We start from the raw sequence: 16,294 nt of genomic DNA on the forward strand, positions 1-16,294 counted from the left end.
AGTCGAGGCGGCGGGCCCATCCGGAACCGGCCGGCCATCGCCCGCGGCGCGGCCGGCGGAGGCGGCAGGAACCGACCGGCGCCCTACAGCAGGGTGAGTGCGGAGGCCGGCCGCGCCGGAGAGCGGGAGGGGACCAGCCGGGGCCAGGGCGTCTCGCGGTGGAGACCCGGGCCGACGGACAGATAGGGCCGGTGGAGCGGCCGCCCGGAGGTCCGGAGGGTGCGTGTGGGCGCGCAGGGGGTGGTGGGCGGGAGCGAGGTCGTTCTTTCGGGGCCCGGTCCCGGAGGCTGAGACCCTTCCCGGCTCTTTGTCTGTTCCGGCCGCCGGGGCCTCGTGGCGGCAGGAGAGGAGGGGACGCTGGGCGCGGCACCGGCGGCGGGAAGTTGGTCGAAGGGAACTGAAGTTGTGCGGCCGTGGTGGGACCGTGCCGCCTCGGGCTGGGGCAGCTGCTGCGCCGGGGGGAGCGCTGGCGGCCGCGTCTCGGCCGGATCCTCTCAGGCCGGGAAGAGGAAGGGTCCGGAGTAGCCGTGAGGGCCAGGAAAGGCCTGGACTGAGACTCACAGATCTGCTGTTGTTACGGTTTTTTTCTTCAGCCAAAACAACTTCCCGACAAGTGGCAGCACGATCTTTTCGACAGTGGCTTCGGGGGTGGTGCCGGCGTGGAGACGGGTGGGAAACTGCTGGTGTCCAATCTGGATTTTGGAGTTTCAGACGCCGATATTCAGGTGAGAGACGAGGGCTTCTCGGTGGGCCGTTCGCCCTGCACAGGACGGATCGTGATTTGGGGATGGGGCCCTGAGTCCCCTTCCCGCCTTAGCGAGGGGAGCCCTCCCAGCTCTGAAGGGCTGCGGGACAGACCCAGCTCCAGTGAGGCCGGGCTCAGCCCGCAGGCAGGTGCGAGCCTAGCCGAGCCTGAGGAGCTGCTGCTGATAGTCTGAAGATGGGTTCTGTGAGTGACAATCCCCTGCCAGGGCTTCCAGTTTCTAACAGGGACCAAGACTGACCAAATGTGAGTGGTTCTTGGCTGTTTAACCCAGCCCAGTTGCTCTTTAAATTTTGTGCCCGTTTTAGTGGGTTAATGTGAGAAAAAGAATCTTCTTTACGTACCTTATGAAGCACAGGAAGCCTGTGTGATTTTCTGGCTCTGTTTGCCTTGAGTGTTGTCTTATAAAGACGTTGTACGCTGTGGTTCTATCACTCCCCCCCTCCGTGTCCCTTCAGTGACATGATTCTCAAGCCCATCTTTGGTTGAAGCTTTTCTTTTTTAAAAAAAGAAAAATTGAATCCCAATGGCATTTAAACTTGTTTTCTGGTTAAGAAATGATTTTTTGGGAATCAGTTTTGGAGATGGCTGGGCAGGGTTCAGTTGCCCACAGCCCAGCCATTTGCCTTGGGAGGACAGAGTAGGGCCAGTGAGCACTCACAGTGTCTCAACACTTTTTTTAAGGTGGTTTCTAGCATCCACTGGAAACCGCTTTTGGTGAACTCCAGTTCCCGCTGTGTGCCTGCGGCCGGAGTATCCCCACACTCTGGGTTCCCTCTCCAACTCCCAGCCTGCCTGAGGTCAGGGCAGTTTCCATGGCAGCGCTTGACTTCAGACTTTGCCGCAGGCTTGAGTAGGAGGAGAGGGAAAGGTGAGCCAGAATCTGCCTTTGGGGGAGGGGCTGGGGTCAGGGCTCCCGAATCTGCAGGCCCTTCAGGCTGGTCTGATACCGGACTGCTTCCCTTGCTCTTGATCTTGGCCTTTACCGTTTCTTGGAACAGCCCTTGGGGGTGTTGTCAGTTTTCCTTCGTTGAGGATAGTGACTTAATTTTGTGCCCCTTGCTAGTGGGCTTCGCGACTTCCTCTACCTGCATCATGGTACACGTGTCAGGTCCCCACAATGGCAGGAGCCCTCAGACCCAGGTGCTCTTGGAAGTTGCTGTCCCTCCTGCCCCGCCCTTCCCTCATTTCCCGTTACCACTGTCCTGCCTCCCAGGGAACCACCCCCAAAGCAACTCACGCTTCCAGGGCCTGTCCCTGGGCCACCAGAAGGAACCCAGTTTTTTTTGGTTTTCTGACAACTGCTCTTTGCAACTCCCAGGAACTCTTTGCTGAATTTGGAACGCTGAAGAAGGCGGCTGTGCACTATGATCGCTCTGGCCGCAGCTTAGGAACAGCAGATGTGCACTTTGAGCGGAAAGCAGATGCCCTGAAGGCCATGAAGCAGTACAACGGTGTCCCTCTGGATGGTGAGTCTGGGGTTGGACCCACGCTGACTGTGGGGCTTGTGGAGTTTGGGGCTGGCACCTGTCCAGGTAGGAAAATGGGGTACCCCTGTGGCTGAGGACACTTTGCATTTGCCCCTTTGTCTCTCTCTTCCATCTGCCACCTCTCATGCTGCCCCACACATCTGGACCAACCTCTTGTGAACCCCCATCCAGCAAGCTACATCCCTCCCCTCCTTCAGCTCCTTCCGGAAGATTCACTTCTGTGAAGCCTTCTCAGAACCGCCATAGTACACCTCTGAGTGCGGGGCTGTAGTCGTAAAGACAAAGGTACCGGTTCTTCTTCGTCAGGTCACCCACACCTCTCCACCCACGAGCACCCTGACACCTCAGCAAGCAGCCCACCTAGTCTGGACTGAGAAGGAGTGAGGAGGTGTTGGTGGGGTTGCTTCTTTGCCATTTTGTTCTCCCACCAGTATCTCCAGGCCATTTCCCTTGTCGGGGGCATTTGAGACACACAGAGGCCCTTTCCAGTGTTTGCATGGAGACCAGGGTGTGGTGCCAGCTGGGTTGGTTTCAGAGCCTCTCATTAGAACGTGCCCTCTTGTATTCTTTGCCGCAGGCCGCCCCATGAACATTCAGCTTGTCACATCACAGATTGATACACAGCGGAGACCTGCACAGAGGTGACTTCCGGGGCCTCTGGGGAAGGGTGTTGGCCTAGGGTATAGCTGTGTCGCCCTTGGGGTCCTTCCAGCTATGTCAACGGTTTTGTTTTTCTTGCTAGCGTAAACAGAGGTGGCATGACTAGAAACCGTGGCGCTGGAGGTTTTGGTGGTGGTGGAGGCACTCGGAGGGGCACCCGTGGAGGCGCCCGTGGAAGAGGCAGAGGTGCCGGCAGAAATTCAAAGCAGCAGCTTTCGGCAGAGGAGCTGGATGCCCAGCTGGACGCCTATAATGCAAGAGTGAGTCCTGGGGGAGCCAGCTGGGGGCCTGGTCAGAGCCACAGTGGGGAGCAGGCCTTCTGTGAATGCGAGCCTCTTTTTCCTCTGTGTTTCAGATGGACACCAGTTAAACAGACCGGCAAATCCGCGTGTGGAACAGGACCCAGGCGTTTCCTCCTGCTCCCTGGTCGGGGGTGGGCGGTGGCTGGGGCTGTGCGGCCAATGATGGATTTGTTTCTTTTATGTTTTAAAATAGGATTTAAAACTCATGTAAAGGTTTTTTTTTTTTTCCTTTTTTTTTTTTTTAATTCTGAAACAGACCTGTTTTGTACCGAGTTATTTTTGGGATAAATTTTACTGGTTGCTGTTGTGGAGAAGGTGGCGTTTCCACCTTTTCCATAATAAAATAGAAATGTGTGTAGAACTGGAACTGTTTGATTCGTCCCACTGTTGGAGTCCAAGCCTGGGCCAGGACTTTGGTGTCTGTCCAGCTGGGAGGGGGGTGGGGGAACCTGAGTTGGGGATGGAGGGTGCAGCCCCATCTGGTATTGGACGCCTGACGCTGTCATGGGTTATGGGGTGGTGAGGGGTCCCCACTCCTGGAGGGCCGAAGCTGCCTGCTTCCAATCTCATCCTCTTTCCTGCCTCACACCTAACGCCTTCCTCTCTAACTCACCAGGTGGGAGGACACCTTTGCCGGGAGCCACCTGTTGACCCTTGTGCCTGTGCCTCCAGGTGAGGGGAGGTTGGGGTGGGGCGGGCTGCCCTGTGCTGTCCACAGACTTCCCACAGCCAGAGCATCTCTGGGCTGTTCCTTTCTTTCTCGTACTCTGGTTTTCAGAGAAACGTGGATTCAGCAGTTTTGACTTTGTAGTGTAATTCCTTTGTTTTTCTGGTTTTTTTTTAACGTTGCCACAGAGCAAGGTATGAGGATTCTTAGTTGTATATTTGATGAAGTGACTGGTGGAAGCTGTGACAATCTGTCCATTTAAGAGTGGGGCGGCTGGGCGTGGTGGCTCACACCTGTAATCCCCAGCACTTTGGGAGGCTGAGGTAGGCGGATCACCTGATGTCAGGAGTTCAAGAGCAGCCTGACCAACATGGTGAAACCGCATCTCTACTAAAAATACAAAATTAGCTGGGTGTGGTGGCGTATGCCTGTAATCCCAGCTACTCAGGAGGCTGAGGCAAGAGGATCACCTGAACCAGGGAGGTGGAGGTTGCAGTGAGCTGAGATTGTGCCATTGCACTCCAGTCTGGGCAACAAGAGTAAAACTCCGTCTCAAAAAAGAGTGGGGCAACGCCTGATACCTGTAATCCCAGCACTTTGGGAAGTCAGGGCAGGAGGATCTCTTGAGCCCAGAAGTTGGAGACCAGCCTAGGCAACATGGAAACACCCCGTCTTTACTAGAAATACAAAAATTAGCTGGGTGTGGTGGCGTGCTCCTGTAGTCTCAGCTAGTCTAAAGGCTGAGGTGGGAGGATCGCTTGAGCCCTGGAGGTCGAGGCTGCTGTGAGCCATTATCACGCCCCTGCACTCCAAGCTGGGCAGTGGAGAGAGAGCCTTATGCCCCTGATGCTGGATTGGTGACAGCACTTAGAGAATGAGATGGGAAGGGGGACAAGGAAGCTCCCAAGTTTTGCCTGACGCCACTGTCCCACTGCTGGGATGTATGGAAGACCAGGGCAGTGGGTAGTGGTAGTGGAGAGACAGACAGGAATGTACGCTGTGTCTGCAGAAACCTTTCCTTGCACCAGCAGCTCCTGCGGGCACACATCCCAGGCTAAGCTTGCTTCCACGCTGGGATGGACCTGGCTGAGTCATGGGCAGGGGAGTGTGACTAAGGGTGGCCCTTTCACTGTTGGTCACAGATGTCACTACAGATCAGCAGCTGCCATCTAAGCAGCTTGCCCCGTGCCTGCCAGGGCCACAGTCTAGAAACCCAGATGAGCAGGATGACTAATCTTGGCCCTTCCAGAAGCCCAGTCTATCTAGCAGGAGAAAGGATTACTAAGTACCCAGCTTTAGTTGCTGTGAATGTGACAGGAAAATGTCATCAGTTCGGTGAGTTGGAATCAGGTTATCCCCAAGCAGGTGCCCTTGGCCTGGCCTCAGTGTTGGAGCAAGGCCTGAGCAGGCTTATGCCAGGCAGGGGGGCTGCTCCCTGGGGCCCTGCTAGGACTGGCTCCCTGCTGCTTAGGAAGTGGAGAGGGCACCTGGTGGACTGGTATGATCAGCCTCTGTAGGGTGTGACAAATGGCAAGACTGACAGGCAGCACTGCTTTGGTTGTGCAGTAGTGATGTAACAGACATTTGGAGGGAGGAATGACTTACTGGCATTTGGGGCTTACTGGCATTCTCAGGAGTGAGGGGCATGGGAATGAAGTATTATGAGGCCTTGGGGGACTGGGTGGGTAGGTGTCGTTGGAGAGAAGGCCCCAGGAAGGAGGCAGCTGAGGGGTGTCAGCATCTGGAGTGCTCCGCATCGGACAGGCTAGGCAGAGGCACCAGCTGNGCCCCGTGCCTGCCAGGGCCACAGTCTAGAAACCCAGATGAGCAGGATGACTAATCTTGGCCCTTCCAGAAGCCCAGTCTATCTAGCAGGAGAAAGGATTACTAAGTACCCAGCTTTAGTTGCTGTGAATGTGACAGGAAAATGTCATCAGTTCGGTGAGTTGGAATCAGGTTATCCCCAAGCAGGTGCCCTTGGCCTGGCCTCAGTGTTGGAGCAAGGCCTGAGCAGGCTTATGCCAGGCAGGGGGGCTGCTCCCTGGGGCCCTGCTAGGACTGGCTCCCTGCTGCTTAGGAAGTGGAGAGGGCACCTGGTGGACTGGTATGATCAGCCTCTGTAGGGTGTGACAAATGGCAAGACTGACAGGCAGCACTGCTTTGGTTGTGCAGTAGTGATGTAACAGACATTTGGAGGGAGGAATGACTTACTGGCATTTGGGGCTTACTGGCATTCTCAGGAGTGAGGGGCATGGGAATGAAGTATTATGAGGCCTTGGGGACTGGGTGGGTAGGTGTCGTTGGAGAGAAGGCCCCAGGAAGGAGGCAGCTGAGGGGTGTCAGCATCTGGAGTGCTCCGCATCGGACAGGCTAGGCAGAGGCACCAGCTGGCCCACAGCAGAGCACTGCCTAGAGCCAGACCTCTCCAGTTTGTCAGCTGATAGCACGTGGATACGTTGAGGTAGTGTCCACATGTGGCATGGTCTTGGGAGGGTTGGAGGTTATGGAAGTAGAGAAAATGATGTCATAGAAGCAACAGCTGGCATTTGCTGGGGGTCCAGTGGTGGGATCTTTGAGGAAGGTGCTGCCGAGTGGTCAAAGGAGAATGACCTGATTCTGTTCTTGGGGTGGGGGCAGGGCTGGCCATTTATAACTAGGGTAGAGGCTGGGTCTGGAAGCCACTGGGGCTTTTGGTGGGCAGCAGGTCAGGTAGCTGGGCTGAGCCTCATCGTACCCAGCCTTCATTTCCTTATTCATAAAACACAAAACCTTACTTTACTTCCAAGGCTAGAAGACTATTTAATTTATTGTCCCATTGGGGGGCGTATGAGACAAGAGTGGGCTCTTCCACTGACTGCACAGACAGCAAGTAGACCTGAGGTCTTGGCCAGCTGGGCTGTCTGGTCCCCTCCTGAAGGGTGCTGCCAGTCCTCTGGGCACAGGGCCTTGCAGGGCAGACACTCCACACTGCCCAGTGCCCTGCTGCCCCCCACCTGGTGACTGAGTGATGCTTGCTCAGGCAGCAAGCTATAGCCGACAAACTGAACTGACAGCCTTTGCCCCATGGGCACTCGGGGGAACCTTCTCTGCCTCTGGCAGTCCTGTGGTTCCGTGGTGCCATGCACCTGTAATCCCAGCTACTCCGGAGGCTGAGGCAGGAGAATCACTTGAACCCGGGAGGTGGAGGTTGCAGTGAGCCAAGATCACGCCATTGCACTCCAGCCTGGGTGAAAAAGTGCAACTCCATCTTGGAAAAAAAAGAAAGCACAGGGATTGACCCAGACTGGACATATGACTGAAGGGTAGCAAAGCCAAATTACACTCAGGGTGTTCAAATGTGGGGAGAAAAGGGAAGCCCTGTGCTTCCTGGTCCCTTTCCCTCGCCGGCATGGGTTGAGAGTAGGAACTGGCCAGCCCCAGGCAGGAGAGGCAGCATTCCTGTGGGACTTGGAGCTCTTCCAGGGTGGCTCATGGCCTGCCCAGCTCTGTCTTCAGCCTGGGGTCCTTGGAGAGGGTCTCAGGTGTCAGCGTGCAGCTCCCACAGGTGCTCTGGCTTCTGGCTGGTGTGCACAGAGATCTAACAAGCAGTCTGGACTAGGAAGCTAATTGAATCATGTTCAGCCTCCTGTGGGTTAAGGGGCTATATTGTTGCTCTCAGAAATCCTTTCAGATCTCATGAGATGGTTATGTCTATCTGGCAACAGAGTTGTCGTGTAAATGAGTAACTTTTGGTTCTTACCTGCAGTGAACTGATGGTCTGATAGAGAAAACATACAAGTGACAGGTTGCGGTCTAGCCTCACAGGAGTGGAATGTGGGGCATGGTGGGAACACGGGCTGCAAGAGCACTCCTCTCTCAGGCTGCACAAATGGCCAGCCAGTGTCCGTGGCTGCAGCTCTGCTGGATGTTCTGCATACATTTCATTTATCCTCTCAGCAATCTAGTAATACAGTCTTTCATTTTAGAGTTTTTTTTTTTTTTTTGAGGGAGCACTGAAACCTTCATCTCTCTGGTTCAAGCAATTCCCCTGCCTCAGCCTCCTGAGTAGCTGGGATTACAGGTGCCTGCCACCACGCCCAGCTAATTTTTGTATTTTTAATAGCGACAGGGTTTCACTGTGTTGGCCAGGCTGGTCTCGAACCCCTGACCTCGTGATCCGCCCGCCTCAGCCTCCCAAAGTGCTGGGATGACAGGCTTGAGCCACCGCGCCCGGCCAGAGAGCACACATTCTAATGAGGAAAAGACAGAAGACAGTGAAATACAGGATGTTAGATGGTGAAAAGGCTGTGGAAGAAAACAAAGGGACCCGGCCAGTCTTAGTTCTTCAGGGTCAGAGGCCTGCCCTCAATAAATAAATGGGTATGGGGGAAGCTTCACTGGCAGAGAATGGCAGGTGCAAAGGTCCCAAGCTGAGAACACACTTGGAAGGCTCAAGAACAAGCCAGGCCCCCAGCATGGCCAGGGTGGGCAGTTGACACGGCGTTCATATCTGGCCCTGCTAGGCCATGAAGGAAGGAGCCCTGTGAGGACATCATCCAGAGGTTGTGGTCTAGCCTGGGGAAGAGCCAGCCAGTGTGGGGAGGCCACAGGCTGGGGCCCGGCACAGAGGGCCTCAATGTGGATGATACCCGAAGGCAGAGGACGTGGAGTAGACTGACTTCTGTTTTGTTTTAAAAATATAAAAAATATGGGATGGTCTTGGTGGTTCACGCCTGTAATTCCAGCACTCTGGGAGGCTGAGGAGGGCGCAAATCACGAGGTCAGAAGATCGAGACCATCCTGGCCAACATGGTGAAACCCCGTCTCTACTAAAATACAAAATTAGCTGGGCATGGTGGTGCGTGCCTGTAATCCCAGCTACTCGGGAGGCTGAGGCAGTAGAATTGCTTGAACCCAGGAGTCGGAGGTTGCAGTGAGCTGAGATTGTGCCACTGCACTCCAGCCTGGAGACAGAGTGAGACTCCGTCTCAAAAAAATATATACACACACACACACACACACACACACACAGACATATAGGTATATATACACATACATACGTATATGTACATATATATATATATAATACAAAGTGCTTTTTTTTTTTTTTTTTTTTTGAGACAGAGTCTGTCACCCAGGCTAGAGTGCAGTGGCATGATCTCAGCTCACTGCGACCTCCACTTCCAAAATTCAAGCGATTCTCCCGCCTCAGCCTGCAGCCTCCTGAGTAGCTGGGACTCCACCTGTGCTCCACCACTCCCAGCTAATTTTTGTATTTTTAATAGAGATGGGGTTCCACCATGTTGGTCAGGCTGGTCTCAAACTCCTGACCTCAAGTGCCCACCTCAGTCTCCCAAAGTGCTGGGATTACAGGTGTGAACCACTGTGAGCCCCCACACCCAGCCTAAACTGTTGTTTTTTGTTTTTGTTTTTGAGATGGAGTCTTGCTCTGTCACCCAGGCTGGAGTGCAGTGGTCGGATCTCGGCTCACTGCAAGCTCCGCCTCCCGGGTTTACGCCATTCTCCTGCCTCAGCCTCCCGAGGAGCTGGGACTACAGGCGCTCGCTACCTCAACCGGCTAGTTTTTTTTTATTTTTTAGTAGAGACGGGGTTTCACTATGTTAGCCAGAATGGTCTTGATCTCCTGACCTTGTGATCCGCCCGTCTCGGCCTCCCAAAGTGCTGGGATTACAGGCTTGAGCCACCGCGCCCGGCCTAAACTGTTGTTAAAACTTGTTTATACCTGGGTATGGTGGTGTTTCCTTGTAATCCAGCTACTTGGGAAGATTGCTTAAGCCCAGAGATTTGAATCCAGCCTGGGCAATACAGTGAGACCCTGTCCCACCACCCCCCAGTAAAAAGTACAAAAAAAGAAAACCAGTTTTTTAGTTCAAAAAGTAGCATTCAGTAATCACAAAAGGGTGATTTACCCTTTTGTGGTTCCATTTGGTACAAATTGGTGCGAACCAAATTGCCTTCCCAGGACCCTCCAGAGAGAATGCTGTTACTGCAGGGTTGTCTGAAGTAAGAGCTTTATTGAGATGTAATTAACATTATGAAGTTCACCCACTTAAAGTCACTGCACAGGTCAGCAGCTTTGCCTGTATTCACTGTGTCACACATCCACCACCATCGAATTTCAGAAAAAAAACCCACCCACTAGTTAGGCCGGGCGCGGTGGCTCACGCCTGTCATCCCAGCACTTTGGGAGGCCGAGGCGGGCGGATCACCTGAGGTCAGGAGTTCGAGACCAGCCTGGCCAACATGGAGAAACCCTGTCTCTACTAAAAATACAAAATTAGCCGGGCGTGGTGGGACATGCCTGTAATCCTAGCTACTAGGGAGACTGAGGCAGGAGAATTGCTTGAACCTGGGAGGTGGAGGTTGCAGTAAGCCAAGATCGTGCCATTGCACTCCAGCCTGGGCAACAAGAGTGAAACTCCGTCTTAAAAAAAAAAAAAAAAAAAAAAAAACCTACCCACTAGCAGTCACTCCCTAGCCCCAACAACCACTAACCTTCATTTTGTCTCTGGATTTGCCTATTCTGGACATTTCATAAAATCAGTGTCACTAGTATCTACCTTCTTTGACTTAACATAATAGATTTTTTTTGAGACGGAGGCGCTCTGTTGCCCAGGCTGGAGTGCAGTGGTGCAATCTCGGCTCACCGCAAGCTCTGCCTCCTGGGCTCACACCATTCTCCTGCCTCAGCCTCCCAAGTAGCTGGGTCTACAGGCACTGACCACAACGCCCAGCTAATTTTGTTTTTGTATTTTTAGTAGAAACGATTTCATCATGTTAGCCAGGATGATCTCGATCTCCTGACCTCATGATCCATCCACCTGGGCCTCCCAAAGTGCTGAGATTACAGGCATGAGCCACCGCACCCGGCCAGGTTTCTTTTTTTAAGAGACAGGGTCTTGCTCTGTCACTAGGCTGGAGTGTGGTAGCTCAGTCATAGCTTACTGTAAATGCAAATCCTGGGCTCAAGCCATCTTCCCACCTCAGCCTCCCAAGTAACTGAGACCACAGGCACATGCTGCCACATCCAGCAAGTTGTTTTTTCTTTTTTTTTTTTTTTTTTTTTTTTTGTGACGGAGTCTCCCTCTGTTGCCCAGGCTGGAGTGCAGTGGCATGATCTCGGCTCACTGCAACCTCTGCCTCCTGGGTTCAAGTGATTCTCCTGCCTCAGCTTCCCAAGAAGCTGGGATTACAGGCACCCGCCACCATGCCCAGTTAATTTTTTTTCTTTTTTTTTTTTGTTTTGAGACGGAGTCTTGCTCTGTTGCCTAGGCTGGAGTGCAGTGGCATGATCTCAGCTCATTGCAAGCTCCGCCTCCTGGCTTCATGCCATTCTTCTGCCTCAGCCTCCCGAGTAGCTGGGACTATAGGCACCTGCCACCATGCCTGGCTAATTTTTTGTATTTTTAGTAGAAACAGGGTTCCACCATGTTAGCCAGGATGGTCTCGATCTCTTGACCTCGTGATCCGCCCACCTTGGCCTCTCAAAGTGCTAGAATTACAGGGGTGAGCCACTGTGCCCAGCCACTAATTTTCTGTATTTTTAGTAGAGACGGGGTTTCCCCATGTTGGCTAGGCTGGTCTTGAACTCCTGACCTCAGGTGATCTGCCTACCTTGGCCTCCCAAAGTGCTGGGATTACAGGCATGAGCCATCAAGCCCAGCTTCCAGCCAGTGTTTTTTGTTTTTGTTTTTTGAGACGGAGTCTCGCTGTCTCCCAGGCTGGAGTGTAATGGTGTAATCTTGGCGCACTGCAAGCTCCGTCTCCTGGGTTCATACCATTCTCCCTCAGCCTCCTGAGTAGCTGGGACTACAGGCGCCCACCACCACCGCCGGCAAATGTGTTTTGTATTTTTAGTAGAGACGGCATTTCACCGTTAGCCAGGATGGTCTCTATCTCCTGATCTGCCCATCTTGGCCTCCCAAAGTGCTGGGATTACAGGCGTGAGCCGCCGCGCCCATCCCCAGCCAGCGTTTTTAAGGTGCATCTGTGTTGTGCTATGTCTAAGACTATTCCTTTTTATGACTGACTACTGGCGTGGATATACCACATGGTGTTTTTTGTCTCTTCATCTGTTCATGGACATTGGGGTTGCGTCCACTCCGTGACTTTATAAGAATGATGCTGCTGTGAACATTTTTATATACATTTTATATTAACATCTTTTCAATTCTCGAGTAGAATTGCTGGGTCATGAGGTAACTTTAATTTTTTGAGCAACTGCCAGACTTTTCCGAAGCAGCTGCAGCATTTTATATTTCTACCAGCATTGTATGAGGGTTCCAATTTCTCCACATTCTCACCAACACTCATCTTTTATAGTTTAGTCATCCTACTGGGTGTGAAGTAATATCTCATTGTGGTTTTGCTTTGCAGTTTTTTCTTTGTAATTCTTTTTTTTTAATGTCTTTCATCTCTATCTTTTTTATGTCTGGACTGAATAGACGTTACCATGGATAAATCGCCACCGTGGCAGATTTAGAAGGACTTTACTTGGAAATACATATATCCTAAATGGAATTAAATGTTCTATTATCAGTGGCATTCAACAAAGTAGCATCATAAAAGATTGATTTTTTTGAGCATAATGAATACCTGAACTCCAGTTACATAAAGATGAGGATCATGTCTCTTCCTATTACCTTATGTCATTAAGTTTTATAGAAAAACTTGTCTCAGGCCAGGCACGGTGGCTCACGCCTGTATTTCCAGCACGCTGGGAGGCTGAGGCAGGCGGATCACAAAGTCAGGAGATCGAGACCATCCTGGCTAACACGGTGAAACCCCATCTCTACTAAAAATACAAAAAATTAGCTAGGCGTGGTGGTGGGCACCTGTAGTCCCAGCTACTTGGGAGGCTGAGGCAGGACAATGGCGTGAACCTGGGAGGCAGAGCTTGTAAAGTGAGCCAAAATCACACGACTGCACTCCAGCCGGGGTGACAGAGCGAGACTCTGTCTCAAAAGAAAAAAAGAAAAAAAAACTTGTCTCAAAAGTGCTATGATATTCTTCCTGAAATGGACATAGTAGCATCTCAGTATCTTTAAAAAAAAAAAAAAAAAAAAAAAAAACCTAAATTTTTAAAAATTGAGCTTTGAAGCAAGGTCTCCCTCTGGTGTCCAGGCTGGAGTGCAGTGGCACAAACACAGCTAACTGTATCCTGGAACTCCCAGGATCAAGGGATCTCCCACCTCAGCCTCCTTAGTAGCTGGGACTACAGGCACCCACCACCGTGCCTGGCTGATTTTTAAAACTTTGTATAGATGGGGTCTCACCATGTTGCCCAGGTTGGTCTCGAACTCTTGCACTCTAGGGATCCTCCTGCCTTGGTCTCCCAAAGTGTTGGGATTATAGGTGTGAGCCACCACACCCAACACAGCCTATTAATGTCAGTCTATTTCTCTGTTTACGAATTTCCTGAAATGTTACCATTTTTATATTCAGATTTATAGAAAAGAAGCTTTTGTCTTTTATGACCTTGACACTTCTGAAGGGCACCGTCAGCTATTTCGTAGAATGCCCCTCGCATTGGGGACTCCGACCTTATGACTGGACAAGGTTTTTGTTTGTTTGTTTGTTTGTTTTTTGAGATGGAGTCTCACTCTGTCTCCCAATTTGGAGTGCAGTGGTGTGATCTCAGCTCACTGCAACCTCTGCCTCCCAGGTTCAAGCGATTCTCCTGCCTCCGCCTCCCAAGTAGCTGGGATTACAGGTGCCCACCACCACACCTGGCTAATTTTTGTAATTTTAGTAGAGACAAGGTTTCACCATGCTGGCCAGGCTGATCTTGAACTCCTGACCTTGTGATCCATCTGCCTTGGCCTCCCAAAGTGCTGGGATTACAGGCCTGAGCCACCATGCCCTGCTGGTTTATTTTTTGGCATGAATACCACAGCTGGGATGTCCTCTTCTCAATGCATCGTGGAGATAGGCAATGTCACTCTGTCCAACTCCTGGTCATATTAGTTTAGGTGGCAGCTGCGGCTGCTGGGGCTTCTCCACTACATAGTTACTGTTTTCCCTTTGTCATCCATAAATACTTTGGGGATATACTTCCATACTAAGTGAATGTCTGTTTCTCTTCCAAGTTTTACCCACTAATTTTTTTTTTTTTTTTTTTGAGATGGAGTCTCTGTTACCCAGGCTGGAGTGCGGTGGCACAATCTCAGCTCACTGCAAACTCCGCCTCCCAGCTTCAAGCAATTCCCATCTCAGCCTCCCAAGCAGCTGGGATTACAGGCACACGCCCACCATGCCCAGGTAATTTTTTTGTATTTTTAGTAGAGACGGGGTTTCACCATGTTGCCCAGGCTGGTCTTGAACTCCTGAGCTCAGGCAATCCACCCACCTCGGCCTCCCAAGGTGCTAGGATTACAGGCATGAGCCACCGCGCCCGGCCTACCCACCGATTTCAGCATCCACTGGTGGGTCTTGCAATGCAGTAATTATTAACTTAGTTTTCAGAGGTGATTTTTGCATTTTCCTCATTCCTTTGACGTTTATTAATTGGAATTTATCTCTAAGAAAGAGCAGTCCCTTCTCCAGCTTTTTTTTTCTGAGACAGGGTCTTACTCTGTTGCTCAGGTTGCAGTGCAGTGGCTCAGTCATGGCTCACTGCAGCCTCGACCTCCCGGACTCAAGTGATCCTTCCATCTCAGCCTCCTGAGTAGCTGGAACCACAGGTGCTCACCACCATGCACAGCTAAGTTTTTGTATTTCTTGTAGAGATGGGGTTTCCTCATGTTGCTCAGGCTGGTCTCAAATTCTCGAGCTCAAGTGATCCACCCGCCTTGGCCTCCCAAAGTGCTGGGATTGCAGGCGGGAGCCACTGCGCCCGGCCTACCATTTATTTCTTTAGATGTGTGGATCAGTATGAACTCAAGGGATGTTTGTTTGGTTCTGTGAGTCACAATCTGATACTGTTTCCATGCTTTGGCCACTGGGGGCTCCTGGAGATTAGCTCCTGTGCCCCATCCTTATTGAAGCACTTCCTTATCTTGGGATGTCTTCGGTAGCTCTGGACCCAGCTTCTTCTCCAGGGAGCCCTCCCTCACTGGAGACTGGGATTTAGCAACCAAGACTTGGGCACTGGCTGTGCTTGTTGCTTCTGGGCCCTCCTGGGACAGAGCTGGGAAGTGGATTTGTGACACGTGCTTATGCATTTACCCCCGCTGGTTTCTGCAGCTGTCTAGTTCCTACTGTTCCTGTCTCACCTGCCCCTTTCCTTATGTGTAGTTTCTTCCTGTGACGGGGTAAACCTGGCTCTCAGATTGACACGACATTCACTTAGGCCATGTCAGTGCTGCAGGTGAACTGCTCAACCTGTGCCCCCAGGAGGCACAGTCACTATGGAGGGCACCTTCCTTAATTGTGCACTGTTGTTTTTGTGTTTGACCTGTAGCATCTACAGTACTGGTTTCAAACGCTGCCTAGATTAGTTCTTTTCTTTCTTTCCACCTCCTCCTGCAAATTATGTGATTTGCATAATTTGTACATAGTTAGGTTCATTTGTTAGTTTGTATTCCTTTTGGCCACACCCATATCCTCGTTGACTTTTTCTTTCTTTTGTAATTTATGTAATAATGAAATTTATATGAGGGTGTATAATTTTCATAAATGTTCATGGTTTACATGTATTAGCTGTTATTATTAAGAAGTCACCCTGGGATTGACTGGCCAACCATTTGGTGAAAGATAGCAATAAATAATACATCATGAAAAATTTTAATGTAAAAATAAAGCCATGAAAGTACCAGGAAATAAATCTTTTCTTTTAATTACATCAGCTTGTCTGTGATCATGTAGCCTAAGGTAGGCTAGAATTAATTTTTATGTTATCTCTACACATTATTGAAGTGAATTATAAAATGTTTTAGCATGTTAATTACTTGTAAATTAATATCTATATATGAAAATTAATGTGAGCGTATATTTAGTATATAAATCCTTCATAAGTAATTCAAGTTACTCTTAATGATATCTTAAGACTTAAGATTCCTTTTTTTTAGCTTGTGTTGAATATATCAACATCCAAGAGTTGATGATGCTGCTTAAGGAAAGAAACCTTATGTTTACCTTTGGAAGTTGTAAGGGCACTGACTTATAAAAACTGGGAAATAAAAGGAAAGAATCAGGCATTTGTCTTTTCTGTATGAAGTATTTAATTTTGGGGCAACAATTGATGACAGGGGGTCCTTTTTTAAAAAAAAAAAGAATTCCAGCTAAGAAGTACAGAAATAATTAGAAAATCAGGCCAGGCACGGTGGCTCACGCCTGTAACCCCAACACTTTGGGAGGCCAAGGCGTGAGAATCACTTGAACCCAGGAGGCGGAGGTTGCAGTGAGCCACGAGTGTGCCCCTGCACTCCAGCCTAGGCAAAAGAGCAAGACTTTCTCAAAAAAAACCCAAAAT

General features: G+C 50.8%; 1 protein-coding gene across 1 annotated transcript in view; it reads left to right on the forward strand.

The window, feature by feature from the left end:
* Positions 1 to 3,582, forward strand: part of ALYREF (Aly/REF export factor) — a 5,472-nt gene extending 1,890 nt beyond the window's left edge. Inside the window, exons 2-7 of the mRNA XM_017879547.1 lie at positions 3 to 93; positions 594 to 725; positions 2,085 to 2,232; positions 2,831 to 2,894; positions 2,996 to 3,173; positions 3,269 to 3,582. Of these exons, the coding sequence (XP_017735036.1) occupies positions 3 to 93; positions 594 to 725; positions 2,085 to 2,232; positions 2,831 to 2,894; positions 2,996 to 3,173; positions 3,269 to 3,283 (628 nt within the window). The 3' untranslated portion in view covers positions 3,284 to 3,582. The remainder of the gene's footprint in view (positions 1 to 2; positions 94 to 593; positions 726 to 2,084; positions 2,233 to 2,830; positions 2,895 to 2,995; positions 3,174 to 3,268) is intronic.
* Positions 3,583 to 16,294: the final 12,712 nt, after the last annotated feature.

This window comes from Rhinopithecus bieti, unplaced genomic scaffold, assembly GCF_001698545.2.
Source record: "Rhinopithecus bieti isolate Rb0 unplaced genomic scaffold, ASM169854v2 scaffold_9899, whole genome shotgun sequence".
Taxonomy (NCBI): Eukaryota; Metazoa; Chordata; class Mammalia; order Primates; family Cercopithecidae; genus Rhinopithecus; species Rhinopithecus bieti.